Source organism: Octodon degus, unplaced genomic scaffold (genome assembly GCF_000260255.1).
Source record: "Octodon degus isolate 3935 unplaced genomic scaffold, OctDeg1.0 scaffold00006, whole genome shotgun sequence".
In the NCBI taxonomy this organism is placed as follows: domain Eukaryota; kingdom Metazoa; phylum Chordata; class Mammalia; order Rodentia; family Octodontidae; genus Octodon; species Octodon degus.
In genome coordinates this window covers 32,411,083-32,430,604 of record NW_004524582.1, presented here as the reverse complement: position 1 = coordinate 32,430,604, position 19,522 = coordinate 32,411,083, and the positions used below count along the sequence as shown (strand labels likewise).

The 19,522-nt window shown below is 46.6% G+C and overlaps 1 protein-coding gene across 2 annotated transcripts in view; it reads left to right on the top strand.

The window, feature by feature from the left end:
• Fam193a (family with sequence similarity 193 member A) overlaps positions 1–19,522 on the top strand; it is an 87,850-nt gene that overhangs the window by 14,166 nt on the left and 54,162 nt on the right. Inside the window, exons 2-6 of one of the 2 annotated variants that reach the window (XM_004624606.2) lie at positions 6,880–7,037; positions 7,451–7,618; positions 10,325–10,559; positions 12,843–12,967; positions 16,230–16,377. In XM_004624606.2, coding sequence (XP_004624663.1) covers positions 6,880–7,037; positions 7,451–7,618; positions 10,325–10,559; positions 12,843–12,967; positions 16,230–16,377 — 834 coding nt within the window. Of the gene's footprint in view, positions 1–6,876; positions 7,038–7,450; positions 7,619–10,324; positions 10,560–12,842; positions 12,968–16,229; positions 16,378–19,522 lie in introns of both variants that reach the window. The other variant, XM_004624607.2, reaches the window with a different exon arrangement.

The following is a 19,522-nucleotide window of genomic DNA, read 5'->3' as shown; positions in this document are numbered from 1 at the left end:
AGGGTGTTCAGGGTCTCACTACTAGATCGGACTCATCGCGATTCTATTTACAGCCTCCCAAAAGCTGGGATTACAGGCGCACACCATCATGCCCGGGCTGAATTGCTGTTTCAGTGTGCCCCGGGGGGTGGGGCCAGCACTGCAGGCCTGGGGATTGAACCCCAGGTCCCTGTGCCTGCTTGCAGGCGCTTTAATCTGCTGAGTTATTTGGCCGGCCCAGCCTGTCAATTTTTGCAGAAAACCCTGATGGAATTTGAATTGATATTGTGCTAAATCTATAGGTTAATTTGGTGGATAATTGACATCTTACCATTGAGTCTTTCAGTCCATGAACATAGTATAGTATAACATTTATTAAAATCATCTGACTTTATTCTCAACATCATTTTAGTCTTAATTTCCAGGACTTACCTATATAGCATTATAGAATTAATTTTTTTCAAAATATTTAGTATTTTTCTTACTATTTTAAATGTGTATCTAAAAAGTTTTGTATGTAGTTCTTTATGGCTAGGATATAGAAATTAAGTGTTTTATTTTATTTTTTTGTCGGAACCAGGGATTGAACTCAGGCCCTTGCACATGCCAGGCAAGTGCTTGTTCTACTGAGCTGTCTCCCCGGCCCTGAAACTGTTGTTTATTGACCTTGCGTGCTTTAAAAATTCACTTATTAATAGATTTCTTAGGATTTTCTTGTGTAGATAGATGATTGTGCCCTCTACAGGTAATCAATCTTTATTTATTTATTTCTTTTTTTTTTTTTTTGGTGGTACTGGGGATTGAATTTAGGACCTTTTGCTTGCTAGGCAAGCGCTTATTCTACTGAGCCATCTCCCCAGACCCCCTTCCTTTCAAAGATGTATTTGTCTTGTTTTATCCCATTGCCTGGGAACTCTAGTATGAGGTTCACCAGGGCTGGTATGAAGGAACATCATCTTATTGCTGACCCTAAGAGAATAGCTTTTAGTCTTTACCGCTGTGTACTGTGGTAGCTGTAGTTTTTGAGGATTAGATTGAAGTTTACTTCTGTTTTAGTTTGCCAGGTTATCATACTGAGTATCTATGAGCTTTGTCAAATTATCTTTGTACATCTCTTGAGATGATCACAGAGTTGTTCTTTTTTTTTTTAAATTTTGGTTTTTTTTTGGCGGAACCGGGGATTGAATTCAGATCCTTGCACTTGCTAGTCAAGCGCTTATCCTACTGAACCATCTCCCCGGCCCCATCTTTTTTTTAGTAACACAGTAAGTTATGGCAATTTTTGAAATGTTGAACAAACCTTGCATTCCTCAGGTAACCCATAGTAGTTCTGATACATTATCCTTTTTTAATAAATTACTATTTTGGTTTTACTAATGTTTGTTAAGGATTAGGTCTGTATTCGTGAAGAGTATTAGCCTGTAAATTTCTAGTTTTCTGCTGTCTTTTTTAAGGATTTTGTTTTTTGAGACAGGGTCTCACTATGTAGTTCAGGCTGGCCTTGAGCTCAGTAGTCTTCTTTCTGCTTGTCAGCTTCCTTGGGTCCCACACATTCAGGGGACCGGGTGATGTTTGTCTGAGTCTGGCTTATTTTGCTCAACATGATGCTCCATTATCTAGATCCATTATCTTCTTGCAAGTGATGATTTTCATTCCTTTATGGCTCAGTTCATCTGCTGATGGGCACCTGGGCTGGCTCTGTACTGTGCTGTTGTTCATTGTGCCACACGAAGCATGGGTATGCCGGTCCCTGCCGTATGCTCCCTTCGTTTTGGGTGTGTATCAAGGAGTGGTACAGCTGGATCAGATGGAAACGGTAGCTCTACTTTTAGTTTTTGAGGAACTTTCTTACTGATTTCCATCGTAGTAGCTATATTAATTTATACAGTCCCAGAAACAGTATAGAACCCTCTCATCCTCACCAGCATTTATTGCTGTTTCTTTGTCGATAGCCATTCTGATGGGAGTGGGATGGAGTCTCAGTGTAATTTTGACTTGCATTTCTCTAGTTATTGAATACATTTAACATGTTTTCATATACTTACTGGACATTTGTACTTCAGTTCATTTGCCCATTTATTGATTGTGCTCTTGATTTTTTGGTGTTAAGATTTTTGAGTTCTTTATATATTATAGATATTAATCCTCTGTCAGAAAAAAATGAGTATGAAAGAGCTTTTCCCCTCCTGTAGGCTGTCTCTTCACTGGGTTGGTTGTGTCTCTGATGGGCAGCTGTGTTGTCAAAGGGCTTTGCTATTGCTAGTATGGCCTTTGACCCCTGTCTTCCTCACATGTGGTGTTCTTCATTATTTTGTGTGGAGCCACGCTTTACCTGGTGGTATGTTCTGTCTGACTCGGAGCTGTCTTAGCATTGGCAGTGCATGGGAGCATCTCTTTGTCTGCATGCTGTCTCATCGCCTTCATTTTAGAAAGTTTCTGTTTGGGAATCCAGGTTGTTGGCCAGGCCCCTCCTTCTTGGTCAGCAACATGTTGCCACCCTTATCTTTGCTCCTGTGGTGGAGCTGTCTCTTCCCCTGCTTTTGGCTTCCAGCAGTTGACTGTAAGTGCCTTGCTGTGGTGTGGTGTGGTTTTCGTTCACCATGTTTGAGATTCATTGGAGTTCTTTGACGTGTAAATTTAATCAGAATTGAAGGCATTTTATTTATTTAGCTCCACCTTTTTTCCCCCTAAGAATCCATGATCTATATGGCAGATATCTTAATTTTTGTCTCACAAACTTTGTTCACTTTTTAATTTTTCTCTGTGCTTCATTTTGGGTTATTTTTTGTCTCCGGCCTTATTGATATTTTGCTGTCACCTGCTTCTTTTTCTTTTTCTTTTCCTTTTTTGAGACAGGGTATCATTGTGTAGCCCAGGTTGGTCAAACTCATGGTGATCCTCCTGCCTCATCTTCCTGAGCGTTGGCATGACAGGCCTGTGCCATCAAGCCTGGCTTGTGCTTTTTTTTTTTTTTTAAATGATACATTGTTTTCCATTTCTGGAAGTTCCATTTTCTTCTTTTCTTTTTAACATCTCCAGTTTCTGACCTTACTATGATTACTATATCTATATAGCTATCTATATAGATTGAGATATATAGCTATATATATTTTTTTCCTTGAATATACGGAGCATATTTTTAATACACAGTTTTGGACTCTTGACTATTGATTGTGTCTTTTCTATACTTTGAGTTCTTCTGTTGATTGATTTTTCTTCCATGTTTTGGGTCATAATTTATATTCTGGGTTTTGTTATTGCATGCTGGACATTAAGAATTTTTTTTTTTTTTTTTTTTGTATTTTAGGGAATGGTCTACAGAGTATTCAGGGTCTTGCTACTAGATCAGACTTGTAGTGATTCTCCAGTTTACAGCCTCTCAAGAGCTGGGATTACAGGCATGCACTACCACTCCCAGTCTCAGTTACGGGCCCCGGGGGTGGGGCCAACGTGGCAGGCCCAGAGAGGGAACCCCCAGCCTCTGCGCCTGCTTGCAGGTGCTTTAATCAGATGAGCTATTTGGCTGGCCCTGGACATTAAGAAGTTTATGCTGAATTGTTTTAAATTTGGTTTGACTTGGACAAAAGATGGCTGCAGTTTGATCTGTATGAGTGCTGCAAAGTGCCTCTGCTATCCTGTGACTCATCCTGAGCGTTGTCTCCTTCTCCTGTCACTAGGACATGTCTCTTTCACAGTTCTTGGCTGCTTTTCTGAGTGCTGTGTGTAAGAGCCATCATTGTAGGTGCTGGAGTACAGGTTGAGCACATGAAAGGTTCCTGCCTGCATGGGACTCATGTTACAGTGTTGAAAAATATTTGAATTCCAGAAAGCAAGAAGAAGCAGGGCTTCAGGTAGCACTTTGTGCCAGAATAGCTTCAGGTGGTTGATTACTTTGTCAGGCCGTGTGGCCGGCAGATGAGCACATCACACCCACAGTTTAACTGGGACTTTTTGTTTTAGGTCCTGGGGCTCGAACCTAGGGCTTCACACTCACACATTCTAGGCAGGCACTCTACTTTTGAGCTACATCTCCAGCCCTTTTTAAAACATTTAGTTTTGTTTTATTTTATTTATCTCACTAAACTGCCCAGGCTGCCCTCCAACTTGGCATATTCCTATCTTAGCTTCTCTAGGAGCTGGAAGTGGTGGCATGTGCCACCATGTCCCAGTCTGGCTCATCTAACCTAAGGAAAAAGTCACTTGTGACAGGGCTTAGCCACCCAGATCTGTGAAGGGAATGCTAAAGAACACAGTGCTGGCAGATCTAGGGCATGGCTGCAAGCTATGGCAAGGGTATGATCAGGTCCCACCAGGCAGCAGAAGGGCTCCTGGATTGCTGGAGACCGGGTTGGGTGCAGGTTGCCCTCTGCAGAGTCCATGCTGCCCAGTCTTCAACAGGGAGGACAGAGGCCCCTTGGAAGGTAGAGCTGGACAGACCCAGTTCCTAAGCGTTCTTCTAGTGCCCTCTGCCTCCCGCCAGCAGTGAAGAAACATTTTCCTTCATCATAGAGTCTGGTCATGGGTGTGGAGTCAAGAGGAAAAGAAAACTAGTGTCTGGCTCCACTATTTCCCTGCATGGGGGCTCTTTCTGCTCAGTATAACTGCTGGAAGCCGGCCACCTGGGTCTGTCAGAAGCTGTCTGGAGATACATGGACGAGTGCTCTGTGCAGAGGGAGCAAATGGCTGTGACATAAACACAGCGCTTTGTCCCAGTCAGCTGTGGCAACTCCAATAGCAGATGTAGGGTTCAGTTGGAAATTGCGTGAGGAGGGCACATTTCATGCCTGGTGAGCTCATTCTGACTGGCTGCTTAGGAGCAGGTTGCAAGTGAGTGGCATGGGAACAGGGGTCCCTGAGAGGCTGAATGGTTGCCAAGAGAGAGGTGCCTGTGGCCTGCGCTGGGCCAGAAACAGTGGAGGGGGTGGGTTGTGGGTGGGGCCTGGAGGAGCTGACCCCACAGCCTTTCAGTCACTTTTGGTATTGAAACTGTCTCATTTTCAGGTGTTTAAGTCCAGTCCACACACAACCTTGGCTGTCGAAGCTATTCAAAGCTCCTTCTTGAAGTGTAGGAAGTGATGTCTCAGATGGTCAGGATGTAGGGCTGTGGTGTGTGTCCTATCCTGTCCTCCAGGGTAGAGCAGGGGCTGTGGAATGGAGGAGTTGCTGCCCTGTGTGTGGTTCTTTTGGGCTGACAGAGACTCATGGTGCTCAGACATTGTTGGTTTCAACAGCCAATGGAGGCAGAAAACCCCAGCCACTGCTGCTGTCCTGGTGTGTACTGGCCCCTCCTGGTGCATTCCAGGTGGGTTAGTCCACCACGGTGTAGCTCCTGGCATCCCATATGTTGTCTGCTGGCTGGCTCTCAGCCCACCTCCCACCTCTAATCTGTATAGAGTTTTGAGTCAGTGTCAGCTGTGAGAGGTCCTGGGTTGGATTTCTGCTGTCTCCTGCAGTAGATGGGGTGATGCTGCAAGGATGTGCACAGCCTGGGTGGGAAGCAGGAGAGGTGCAGACTTTACCTGTGGATGCAGGTAAAGAAAGGTCTGGAAGTTTGTCCCATGGTTGCGTTTCAGTGCCATCAGCTGTCGGGTGGGGTTGGAGCTGGCTGCCCCCGTGGAGTGCAGCGTTCTTCAGCACCTAGTTCCACCTAACCCCATCCTTCTCAGGCGCTGTCACTTGGGGACCAGGGGCTCACTGGCCAGGTGACTGGAAGGAGGTGGGTAGTCCAGATTGCATTTGTTCTCTGCAGCAGAATTTGCGGAACCTTTCTGTCCTGGAGTATGGGCAGCATCGTTAGCTGACCCTGCCTCTTCCGTGCATCTTTGTCCAACGAGGTTTTCTCACATGGCTTTCTTCTGCCAGAGTGGGTAGTATGGGTTGTGGGTCCCCCAGGACATAGAGGTGCTGCCCTCAGCTGCTGAAACTGGGCTCAGTGGCTGCAGGTTTTCACTCTGCCCCTGCAGATCTGTGTGCCAGAAGTGGCTACTAAAATGATTGTCACGTGATGATTAAAGAACAAAAAAGTATGGAATGCATCATGTGATTATGTTGTAAACCATTAGGAGGTTTAAAAACATCCTAATGGTTTTATTTATTTGTTTTTCATCACTTTTTAAATATATTTTTAAAAATCATTTGTTTAGTTATTTGGTACAAGGTCTCACTGCACAGCTCAGACGTGTAGTGCTCCTCCTGTCTCAGCCTTCCTAGCACTGGGATTACAGATGTGTGCCACCACGCCCACTTTTGGTGGCTGCCATGGCAGCATGATATGAGATACTGGGGATTGAACTTGGGTCCTTGCGCTTGTCAGGCAGGCACTTAGACTGCCAGGCTCTCTTCCTAGCCACTCATCACTGGTTTTAAATAAAATTCCTTTTTTTGGTGGGGTGCTAGGCCATATAAAATTCTTTAGAGAAAAGTTTCTTACATGATAACAATTTTTTTTATTTTAAAGAGAAAAATAAAACAAAATTTCAGAATTGAGGGTTAACAGTGGTTGATACATTGCATATTGTTTTTTGTTTTGGTATTTTTTTGGTACTGGGAATTGAACTCAGGACCTTGTGCTTGCCAGTCAGGTGCTTGTGTCACTGAGCTATCTTCCCAGCCCGATGTTGCGTATTATCTTTAAATTAGTTACTCAGAGTATGATGCCAATTATTTTATTTTCAGTGTCTTAAGTTTTAAATTTTTTCTATTTTTATTTTTATTTATTTATTTGCAGAACTGGGGATTGAACTCAGACCCTTGCACTTGCCAGGGAAGTGCTTATTCCACTGAGCCATCTCCCCGGCCCCTAAATTTTTTCTAAAAGGCATTTTCTGAACAGTTAATACAAAATCGATGCCATGAACATTTGGGCTTAACTGGTCTATTACATTCTGTTTTTAAAAGCAGGGCCAAGATTTCCTTCTTCACTCGCCACTTGGGGGTGCCCAGCCAGATGCCGGCAGTGCTGGGAGGTTGGCTCTGGGCACACAGACGCTGCCCTCCACTGGGCTGAGCCCTGCGCCCTCGGAGGCCCCCTGCTCCTGTGAGGCCTGCAGTGAGCGCAGGTATGTGCCATTTGGACTGTGCCAAGCATGCTGGGTCATGGGGATGTCCAGGAATGTGTTGGGCTAGAACAGGAAACTTCCAGACTCTTTATAAGCAGCAGCTAACTTGAGCCACTCCTGAAAGGGAAACAGTGACCTGGCCATTGTCAGGAAGACCACGTAAGTAGACCAACACTCGGACTTCTGCCTTTCAGGGACTAATACTAGAGTAATTGGCATAGTGATGAGACTCTGAGAGGAGCCTCAGTGACAGACAATGGTGAAACTGGCAGCAAGCTGCAGAGGAGCTGGGGTGGCAGGGAGCTGTGTACTCCATCCTGCCAGGGGACACCAGAAAGGGCAAAGGCACAGGTCGTGTGGGGGGCAGAGGTCAGCTGGCTGGTCAAGTGTAACTTGCCTTTGCTGTGTCACAGAGAAATTTCAGCAGAGACAGACCAGGAGCCTCAGCAGCTGCAGAACTACTGGTCTGAAGTCCGTTACATGGTCCGCTGCATATACCGCCAGGCGGGAACCCCTCTGGCAGATGATCAAGACCAGTCCTTGGTGCCTGACAAGGAGGGCGTGAAGGAGCTCGTGGACAGGTACACATTCCCCTCTGTGGCCCGGCCCCGCCCCGTGTGAATCCCGTCCTTTCTTGCTACTTCTGGAATCTGCTTATGGGTGGGCATTGACTGCAGCCCTGAGTGATGCTCGGCTGGGCAGGCTCAGCCCTGGATGGATGAGAACTTAGGGGAAGCTAGCCAGAGGGAGCCTTCTGGTTAGAGTTGTAGGGTCTCCCAGTTCTGATGACATGATGAGACAACAGTCATGTCTTTGGGCAAAGAGTGATGGTAATGTCTTCCTGTTCGCCTGAGTCCTAACTGTGCCAAAGGCAGTGCTAAGTACCTTCATAAGCACCCTTGGCTTTTTCAGCTCTGGGAGGAAGGCTGAGTGCTGCCCTTTGCTGAGTGCTGTAAGGCTGGCGCCTGGTCAGGGCCGTGCAGCACATGTGCGGAGTTGCCGGATGGACCCTGGGGGGCTGCCTCTTGCAGGAGTGACGCCCCATCTGTGCCTCAGCAGATACCTTGTGTCCAGAAACTTACAGAAGGTGAGGTGGGCACCACCTCTGTTCTTCCTTAGAGTTTGAATGTACAGTTATTTTCTGATTTTCACAGTGTTCCAAATAAAAGTAACAAATTTGACGTGGGTGAGTGTTTCATCACTTCTCATTTTGATTTTACTTTCTTTGTGTCTCAAATTTTGAATGCACACTTTTTTTTTTTTTTTTTTTTGAATGCACACTTTGGAGGCTTTTGAATTCAAATTTGCAGTGCAGTGGGTTTTATCCTGGAAGCAGCAACGTGCTATGTGGTGGGTTATGTTACTTTGAAATCAGTGTATTACCATGAGCCACTGGTATTGTGTGAGACAGTCCTGGGTGTTATGTGTCTATTTTGAAAGATAGATTTTATAGTGAATACAGGGAAAAATTATATAACCCTCACATCAAATCCATAACTTAGCTGAATATTAGTGCCACATGTTGGGTCTTTTAGAGTAGCATCCTGCGTGCAGTTAGTGCCCAGTGTTTGCTGCGTGTTCCTTGAATAAGCAAGCGAATGAGTTGCTGTGGCATCTGCAGTGTATTCCTTCCTCTTTTGTAGGTTCTGAGAAAGTGTTTACCAGAGTACCACGTGGTTATTTCATTAAATTTGTAAAATACTGAAATGGACAGAAACAAAATGTGTCTAATCTTAGCCTTGCTAAGAGATCTGAGATGTTCAGTCTACTTGTGAGTTTGATTATTTCTAGGTTGTTTGAATCCTCTGTGTCTTTCCTTTAAAACAGATGAAATACATTGTTGCAGGGGATACTTTCTTATATTAGCAAATGGGTCATGCTACAGCAATTAATATATCTGTTTGAACTATAGCAACCATAGGTCCTTCAGACTCAGTCTCCTAAAGAGTAGCTGGGATTACTGGTATATATCACCATGCCTGCCAGCTATTTTCTTAACCACATTTATATAAGACTTCCATATTCTATTGCAAGATTTTGCTTGACTCTTGTTTTTCTGACAACCTAGGTAGCATGCTAATTTTGAAATGGAATGGGTGACCATGTAAGTTGTTTTGACTGGATATACTGTAGAAAGTACAAGGAAAAAGGCTCTGTTCTGTAAAATCCCTAAGAGTGTCATGTAGTACACCTCACAACTCATTTCTAAGAGGCAGCATGCACCAGTTCCTTCATTAGCGTGCAACTGTAGACACCTGGTTGTTTTATCCACGGTCTTCAGTTTTCATCTAGAGGCATTTTGGAAAAGAAGTGAAAAGAAGTGGTAGCTTAGACCACAGTAATAGCTGGAGGCTGTAGGATTTGCTTTGCTTTGTGAAAAGGTCTCACTGTGTAGTGGAGGCCATTCACCTGCCTCAGCCTTCGGAGTGCTGGTATTACAAGAGTGTGCCATTGCTATCCAGCAGGACTAGACTTAAAAAGTGGATCACATCCATGTTTGGAAAGAAGTTCATGACAGTGTTCATTGCCACTGTGGTTAGTGGTAGGCATGTGTGTTTTTCCCTTTAGCTAATTGTATTTTATACATTTTTTTTTAAAGTTGGGATAATTTAAAAATAAGGGATGTTGTGTCTGAAGTTTCCTCTGATCATAAAAATAGCATAAGCCCAGTTGTGTCCTATACCAAGTTCCTAGAAGAAAAGGACTGCACTGCCAGCCCCAGCTCTGCAGCAGGTCTGCTGTGTGCCGGCACCACAGTTCTTACCTGTTAACATGGAATGACCCTTCAGAAAGGATTGGCTTCTATGGGCATGGTGGTCTGGAATCCCAGCACTTCAGGAGGCTACAGCAAGAGGACGGCAAGTTAAGAGTCCCTGTGGAGCGTGCAGCTCAGATGTGTAGTGGAACAGTCTCCTGCCTGCTGGTGGTTAGCTCAGGCCCCTCTCAGTCTGAGTGAGCTTGGATGTCTGTGTCTGGGCAATGGTGCGAAGCCGGGCCACCATGCAGGCTGGCTGAGGGAGTACACATGTGGAAACGGCCACGTGGAGGGGTGTGTTTAGGAAATGGTAGCCTTCCTGTCCGGTCGAGCCATGCTGTCTGTGCCTGACTTCCTGCTCTGCCAAGGGAGGGGGGTGCCTGTCCTGTGTCAGCTGAAGAAGATGACTGCAGTGGTTGCTAAGTGGACATCTGTGAAAAGGCTCTCAAAAAGATGATCACTGATATCAGAATTGTCTGGCTGCTGGCCCATGTGAATAGCCCTCAGCTGAGTGGTGACTGTCTGTCTGCAGGCTCTGTGAGCGGGACCCCTACCAGCTATACCAGCGGTTGGAACAGCAGGCCCGAGAGTACGTGCTAGAGATGAAGGTCCGCCTGCTCCGACAGCTGTCATCGGCAGCGAAGGCCAAGGTGCCTTCTGGCCTGCAGGGCCCACCTCAGGCGCACCACTTCATCTCCCTCCTGCTGGAAGAGTATGGGGCCCTCTGCCAGGCCGCGCGCTCCATCAGCACATTCCTCGGCACTCTGGTAAGAGATAACACCCTCTTTCCTTCCTGGCTGTGGAGAAGGTTAAAAAGAGCAGCAGTGTGTGGCCAGAGGAAGCATCATGCCATCTGTGCGTTATCACAGGCCCTCTGTAGGGTTGGCTAAGAGTAGTTCTCAGGACTTTGCCACCAGAAAGAAGCATTGAATGAATTGGTGTCTGGGTGACAAGGCCTGGTAGTACTGTTAGGGGGGACATGAGGACCCAGGAAGTGAGGTGTGGGGCCAGGCCACAGTGATGAGATGAGTTGGTATCTCGGGTAGTTAGTGGAGTCATTACTGTGGACAAACATGAGGGGTATCCCTGAGGCCTCTGTGTTTACATGTGTTCACTGTCAGTCCACCCGGGGAAGGATGCAAACTTCCCAAGGGATGCCACAGTCCTAGCGGAGGACACAGCTAAGTCTGAATTGCAGTTGGTAGAAAGGGATGGAGTAGAGATACAGTCTGTGTTGAAAGGAGATCAGGCTCCACAGGGACAAGCAATGAAACTTTGATTGTTGCAGACTCACCCTTTACCTGAAGTACTGTGTTTCTACCATCTCTTTGATTTGATCAGTGATACTTCAGTGGACTCTAATTTTTTTTTTTTTTTAATGTACTTAGTACAGGATCTACAGGGTCTTGCTACACAGATTGGACTTGTAGTGATTCTCCTGTTTTCAGCCTCCACAAGCCATGAAGCCCAGTCTCAGTCACCATCTCAGTGTACCCTGGAGGCGGGGCCAGCACAGCACGCTGGGGATTGAACCCCACTCCCTGCATCTGCCTAAGCAGGTGCTGTAGTCCACTGAGCTATCTGGCTGGCCATTGGACTCTAGTTTTAAATGACTTTTTAGTAGTCAGACTATTTTTTTCAGTACTAGGGATTTCATGCTAGGCTAGTGCTCTGCCACTGAGCTGCATCCCTAGCCCAAGTTCTGCCTTTGAGACAGAGTTTCACTGTATTTCCCAGGCTGTTTGAACTTGTGATCCTCTTGCCTCAACCTCCCCCAAGCTGAGATTACAGGTGCGTGCTACCACCCCCAGCTCCCAGCCCTGTTAAAGTTTGGAGATAATCTCACAAAGTTGCCCAAACTGGCCACAGACATGTGATCCTTCTGCCTCAGCCGCCTGTTTACAACAGGGCTTAGAGCTATGTGCTGCTGTGCTTGCTTTATAAACTTATTGTGAAACAGATTGAATAACCATGGCTTCCCAAGATTTTAAGTGTCATGAACTGTATGTGATTCTAAAATTGATGGGCTTCTCTGAGAACATTGCCTTCCTTGCCACTTGGCAGTCATTAGAGGAGCTCTAGAAAAAAAGCAAAATTACCCAGGGATGCAGGTATATACCTATGATCCTAGCTATTCAGGAGACTGAGGCAGAAAGATCCAAAGTTCCCACCCAACCTGGGCAATTTAGCAACTTAGTAAGACCCTGTCTCAAAATGAGAAACAGGCTGTGGATGTTGCTCAGCATAGAAGTCCTGAGTTTAGTCTCCAGCCACCTCACCACGCTGCCATGAAAACCTGGAAGTAAACATGTGTAACTTGTTTTAAAAATATTCTAATGGATTAATAGAGTAAGAACCTATGGAGAGAATTGGAGTTCCGTGTGTGTAGCTTCAGTAAGAAGCCACGTTAGAGAGGCTTGGAGACTCCAAGGAGTCTCATGCTTACTGAGGAGCGCTCAGGAAGAAAGTGAGACTCAAGCCAGAGATGGTGGCTACAGATCCAGCTAGATGTCCACTGCAGAGGGACCTGGGGTGTTGATGCTTCCACAACCTGCCTAGGGTCACAGAAACTGTCCTTGACCCTATGTGCATTTGTCAAGGAAATGAGCCTTACCTTGCCAGAGTCTCACTGGTGGAGCAGTGTGCGCATCTGTCGGAATGAAGACTGCTCAACGTGGGTGAGAACACTGCTGTTACTAGCAGAGGCTCTGTGGCATCAGGGCTGTTGGGAGCGTAGGATTTTCATTAGCTCTTGAAAGCTTAATTGTAAGAAAGAACAACCAAATATGTATTTCTTTCTCTGTCCCTTTATCTGTGCATCCCTGCTCCCCTCATGTGTGGGTTTATGTAAGTGGCAGGTGAGGTAGAGACCCAGACCACTCTATATCAGAGTTCAGATTCAGTGAGTGTCTTGGGATTCAGGGAGCAGTGACCTCTCAAAACAGAATGTTCTAGGCCTGTGTAGAGGACTACAGAAGGGGGAGGGAATCCTTCTAAGGAATGTCCTGTCATAATCAATTCACTACATTTTGTTTTATTTTTTAAACTAGGAAAATGAGCACTTGAAAAAGTTCCAGGTGACATGGGAGCTGCATAATAAGCACCTGTTTGAAAATCTAGTCTTCTCGGAGCCCCTTCTCCAGAGCAACTTGCCAGCACTGGTGTCACAGATCAGGTATTTAGTCTCAGCCCATGTGTGTCCTGCATTGTGACAGTGGGCCAGGATGTGTATAGCTGAAGATCACTAAGTGTGGAAGTTCTTGCAGGAAAAATAACAGGGCTTAGGGGAAACGTAGTGGGGAGAAAACTCAGCATCTAAAGAATAACATAATTAAACTTTAAAATACTAAAGTAGTATAAATGTTGCTAAGATTGGATATTTCATATTCCTCATAGATGAGGAAAGCCATGATAAATGTAGCCCTGTAACTCAATGAGATTTGTGTTTAGCCAGGTAGGCAGGGTAAACAGACAAGAGGGGCCCAGATCTGGGGTGTCGGGGTGCTGATACCTGCTTTGATCACTCTCAGATGTCTCCTTTACATCCCAGTTCTTTGTTAAACCAACTCATTTGTCTTCCCTGGTGAGGTGTCCACATAGCTTTCTGATGTTGGGAAGCTGGATTCTGTCCTTTCACCAAGATGGGTGTGTACATGCAGAGCTCACTCTTGGACATTTGTTGGGGGTGACCCGGGTAGACCTGTGCTGAGAGGGGCAGGCCTTCTTCCTCTGATGTTTCTCAGTAGAGCTCACAGATGCATCCATTCCCTTATAGACAATGGTAGCTTGACAGTGGTCATCGCTGTTTGGCCAGACTGAAATATAGGTAACCAAACAGTGGCAAGTAAATAGTAAGTTATCATTCTCTAGTAGTGATCATTATCTCTGACTCATCTACCAGTTGTGTGTTTTCCCTCCTGAAATCCATATATTGACCTAGTCATTGTTTTATATAGTCACAAATCTATTTGAGGGGATCCTCATGGTCCCCCTTCATCATCTCTAGAGTCCCCCCACACTCATCTCTAGAGAAGGAGCAGCCTCAGAAGCAGGCAGATGAGGGATTGGCAGCAGGGAGGTGAGGGTGAGGGTGAGCGCTGGAGGGGCACAGTACAGGTTTGCACCTTCCTTCCCCCTCTGGTGCTTCCCAGTGCCCTCGCCCTTCCGTGCTGTGCCCGCTGTGTGAAGAGCATGCAGTTCTTACACAGGGCGCATGCAGCACGAGTGGTGCCAGTGGCCAAGGCTAAGGGCTCGCAAGAGGTTGGAAGTCCCGAAACAGAGGGCTGGCCGTTCTCTTCACTGGGAGGTTGATGTCACCACTTCGGGGGCCCGGTGGGTCTGTCATCCATGCTGGGAGGGTGGCAGAAGCATGAAGGCAGGGTAAAGCTCGGCAGTGTTGCTCGTTCAGGAGTTTTTGTTTCTCAGTGTCAGTAACGCTTAGACTTCAGAGTGGTGTCTTGAGGCTTGACTGTCCTGGGGTTCATGCTGCTGTAGTGCTTGCCAGCCCAGGGCCAGATGAGAAACAGGAACAGATGCTCCTGCTTCAGCCTCCCAAGTACCTAAATTTGCAGTAGTGTGTGCCCGTGTTCGGCTTAAGTTTTAAAAATTATTTTGAAATATATATATATGTATATATATATATATACATATATATATATAATAAAATTTGCCATTTTAATCATATTAAGTATATATAATCCAGTAGCATTACTTAGATACAGTCATCGCCATCATTTCTGTAGCCATATAACAGCCAACTCCTATTTGCTTCTCCTCCTGTCTTATGAAAGGCTTTCATCTGCAGCACCCCTACCACTCACCCATGCTCAGCCACCACCACCCCTTTTGATGATTTTGTTAGGAGCATGGTTGCTTGTTCCACGGAGGGGCTGCAGCCTGCCCCCTCCCTGAGCACGTGCGCCACCACAGAATCACCAGGCCCCGTCTGCTCTGTCTGACACCATGTGATGAAGAGTGGTGTGCTAGATTCTGATGGGGTGACTTGTGGGGAGAGGCCTGGCTTGGATTACACTGAAGTGGCATTTACATGCGGCCTGAGAGCCAGTTATGGGAAGAGCAAGCAGTGGCAGCAGGAGTCATGCCATGGCTGCAGCCCAGCAAGATGCAGACGGTGCTGTCCAGCTTGGTGCAGAGCCAGGTGTGAGGCGTCACTAGAGCTATGCCTTGAGCTTTATTTCCTGAGTAGCAGAAAGAGTTTAGAAGGCTTGGTAGTTGCCTATCACTGTGGCAGAATACTGAGAAAACCAGTTTACAGGGAGAAGAGATTTATTCTGGCTTATGGTTTCAGAGGTTTCATCGATGCTCTTGACTGAGACCTGTGATGGAATCATCCATCTTGGTGGAGGTGCGTGGCAAAGAAAAGCTGCTTACCTCATGGGTCAGGGCCGAGGCCTGGCCATTAAAGACAAGCTCCAGTGCCCTGTTTCCTCCCCTTCAGCCCCACCTTCTGCCACTCCCCTTATCTCTAGTGCCCTACCAAGTCATGACCCCATGATCTAACCCATTGGCATGGCCAGAGCCACATGATCCAGTCATTTCCCAATGGCCCCTCCGGGTACTGCTACACTAGGGACCGAGCCTTCAGCATGTGAGCGTTCAGAGACTTCCCACATCCCAGCCAGAGCTGGAGGACACTGTGCACGTCAGTGTTGTCCATTTTATTCCAAATAAAATGTCAAAAATCATGAAGAGAAGTAGACATTAAACAGTGCTTCTCATGCTTCCTGCCTCAGCCTCCTGAGTGCTGGTATTACAGCACCGAACACCACCATGCCTGGTGAGAATATAACTTTTTTAATGTAACCTGTGACCCCTTTCACCTCCTCTTGAGCTCCTGCATTCCCTTGCCACTCTCTTACCACCTTCTCCTCTCTTTGGAGTTGTCCCTTTTTCTGTTTTTTCTCTTTTAGAAGCCTGCATTTTCTTCCTCATGTTCACCTGTATTTGTGTCTTGTTTCCTATTTGTTTTTTCATTTCCCATTTTACCTTCTTGCCACAGTGTGGCTGTAGCTCTAAAATTGAGTCAACATCTTCTGTTTTACTTTATTTGAAAATACATCTAAATTGTTTGCTTCTCATTACACCTCTTCTTGGGGTCAGTGTGTTTTATTGGGGAAGGATAGCATACCTCCTGTGTGTAGCAACCTACATCACAAAGCCTTAGTCTTAAACAACAGTGTTGTGTCCTGCTCATTGGTTTTCCTGGCAGTCATGTGTCAGGCATCACTTTTGTTTGTGCGAGGTTTTGGGGGGGGTGCCTGTACACAAGCCTCAGACCCTTGCAGTAGCCCTGCTGTGGTGTGGGGCACTGTCCTGTGTGTCACAGAGCAGGTGCACAACACAGCTAGACAGCAGGTGCAGGAAGAACCCCTCCTATCTGGCTGGGACTCTGTGGCTCAGGGCCATCTTCCTCCTAGGCTGGGAACCACTACGCATGACACCTGCAGTGAGGACACATACAGCACCTTGCTGCAGAGATACCAGCGCTCTGAGGAGGAGCTGCACAAGGTTGCTGAAGAATGGCTCGAGTGCCAGAAGCGGATTGATGCCTACGTGGATGAGCAGGTGGGTGTGGCATGAGCGCCCGGCGCAGGAAGCCAGCGCTGGCACAGTCGGCCTTGCTGTTGCATGGTGCTGCTGGTGGTGGGTCCACCTTGCCAAGTGGTATGTCTGTCATAGACTGTCCTCATTTAGGGACACTGGCACACGCTGGGCCCTGTAACTCCATGAGCCCTGCTGGAGTCCATTCCTCACGTGTCCTGAGCTGTCTTTGAGGAAGCACAGACGTACTTAGGGCTCCAGGGGAGGAGACCAGCGGACCCACCACTGTCCCTGGCCTGCTCGCTGGTGCCCAGAGCCTCTCTGAGAAGGGACTTCCCTTTCTGCCCTGCTTCCCCTTTGAGAGCCTCTGGCAGGTGGGCAAGGCAGGCCTGTGCGCAGAGGGAAAAGAGAAGCCCAGAACTCTGTCATGCTTCTGAGACTTGTCGGTGGACACGGGACTGTGCTGGCCTGCATCCCTGGACCCTCTGGCACCCTTGTCTGAACACAGAGCTGCAGGAGGACTGGGGTGTGGCCTGATCGCCAAGTTGAGAGCTTCATACTACACTTTGCATTGATAGGATGGTTGTCTCACCACCACAGGGGGACTGTGGCTACCCATAGTCTTTGGTGTAGAACTCGGCAGACTCTGCCCATATTTTCTGTTGTGCAGCTTTTAACCATCACAGCTTGAGAGTTCCACTGTCCCATTAGGGAATCAGTGCTGCCAAGCTTGTCGTAGGGCAAGTGGCTCCCAGGACCTGGTTTTGCTTCTGTGTCCCGCTGTTAAGCAGTGGCCTCTCTTCCTGCTGCCATTGGCTGCTGTGGGTTTGGAAGAGCGTGGGTTAGTTGTGTTTGATTCAGAGTGGGTGTGTCCCTGAATGGTCTTTTGTCTGCCTGGTTGTGTGACTTATTCTCCAGCTTGTCAGTGTCAGTGGCTTCCTTGGCTCAGGCTCCTATGAAAGTGGATGTTCCCAGGCTGCTCTAGTGAATGCAGTTTGTGGACACTGGTGAGGCCTGCAGCTGCAGACTGCCCATGACTTGCCTATGAGCCTCCCTTGAGCCTCAGCCTCCCTTGAACCTCAGCCACAGGCCCTGAGTGTCCAGATTGCTGGCATCCCAGGCATGTAGAGGCAGCAGCAGAGACAATGTGAGGGCTGCTCTCCCCTCTGCCACCTTTCTCACCGCAGGCCCATCACCTCCTGAAAGCACTGTGCCATGGGCTGGGGACAGCCTTTCCACTTGGCCTTTATAGGTCGCTCAGGATCAGACCACAGCATAAGCTCAGCCTCTGCCTGGCTCATACTTATCACAAGGGCGCAGTCACATGTGTGTGTGGAAGCTGAGGAGCTGGAGGGGCTCTCGGGAACATGGTGGTATTACCATGTTTGTGACTGGTAGGAGGCTTCCTCTGGGGTTACTCTTACGTATGCATGGGATGGCTGTAGTAGATAGAACTCTAGTTTTAGAAATTGTTTCTTACTGACTAAATAAGAACATACCCCCAGGTCAACCAGGAGAAAGGGTGATTCCCTCTTTGCTTTTGGGAATAGTAAGTGCTTGTTGCCTATGTTTAGATTCACTTAGAACTTAAGCATTGTTACCACTGCTGTGCTACTGAAAGTGGGGATATGTGAAAATAGCCAATAGCAGTACATGCTTTCCCTTGGGAAAAGAGTACAGTCTTGCTTAAAAAGTAAAACAAAAACTGAATCATTTTTAGACTTATTTCTTTAAAATTGCATATTATGGCCAGGTATGCTAGCACACACTTGTATTCCCAGCACTCGGGATGCTGTGGCAGGAGGATCATCACAAGTTTGAGACCAGCCTGGGCTACAAAGTGAGCTCAAGGCCAACCTGAACTGCATAGCTAGACCCTGTCTCAAAATGACTAAAAAAAAAAGAAAGAAAGACAGAAAGAAAGAAAATCACATGTTACATCTTAAAAAAACCGGAAGAACTGTTCTCTCCACTAGAAGATACATTCCTGCTTTCACACTTTTCCAGGAGCCATGAGAACTCAAGATACCTCATGTAAATTAGGGAAACTGTGCCGCTTTAGTAGCACCCAGCGAGTCACTATGGAGTAGGAGCCAGGGTGACTTAAAACAATAGAAACATATTTTATCAGTCTGGAATCCAGAGCCCAAAACCCAGGGGGCTGTACCCACCTAAAGGCTCTGGGGAGCGCTCTGCCAGTTCTAGCCACCCGGCTACCCTGTGTGACTCATGACTAGGTCACTCTTGACTTCTCTAGAGCCACCTTAGTACACAGTTAATGTAAAACTCTGGGAATTGATATCAGTTGCTTCTAATCAAGTAGCATTTCAGACATTTTATATTAATTCAATGGCTTCAAAATGTTGAACACTTGTAAAATAATTTGTCTCTATTCACAAATAAGTGTGGATGTCTCAGGACAACTGGAAACTTTGAAATAAATTGTTTTTTAAAATTTATTCTTTCTTTCCTGTTTGATATGTACATAAAAACTGCAGGGGCCATGCTCCACGGCACATGCTTGTGATCCCAGCTACTTGGGAGAGGCAGAAGATGGCAAGCTCAAGCCCAACCCAGGCAACTTAGTAAGACCACGTCCCGAAATAAAAAGGGGCGGCATGTGCCTCAGAGGTAGAGTACTCCTGGGTTCAGACTCTGCTACTGCCAAGAGAAAAAAGGGCCGGGAAGATAGCTCAGTAGAATAAGTGCTTGCCTGGCAAGTGCAAGGTCCTGAGTTCAATCCCCGGTACTGGAAAAAAAAAAATCCTGTCATTTGTTTGGGGCCAGGAAGATGGCTCAATGTAATAAGTGCTTCCCTGGCAAGCACAAGGGCCTGAGTTCAATCCCGGGTTCTACCAAAAAAAAATTTTGTTCTCAAAGTAATTTGACTCAGATGTGAGTAAAGCATCAACTTTTGAGTGTTTTGTAGATGATACTTATCAGACAACTTTGGAGTTTTTTACTAACATTTTGTTAATAGCGCTGTATTTTATAATTTTAGGACCATGAGAGCTAGTATCTTTAATGAGAGAATGAATTTTTTTGGAGGGGGTTTTTGTTGTTTTTTAAGTCAGGGTCTCACTGTGTAGTCCGGCTGGCCTTCAGCTCCGTGTATAGTCCAGGCTGATCTCAAATCTATGGTGATCCACCTGCCTCAGTGAGCCTTGTG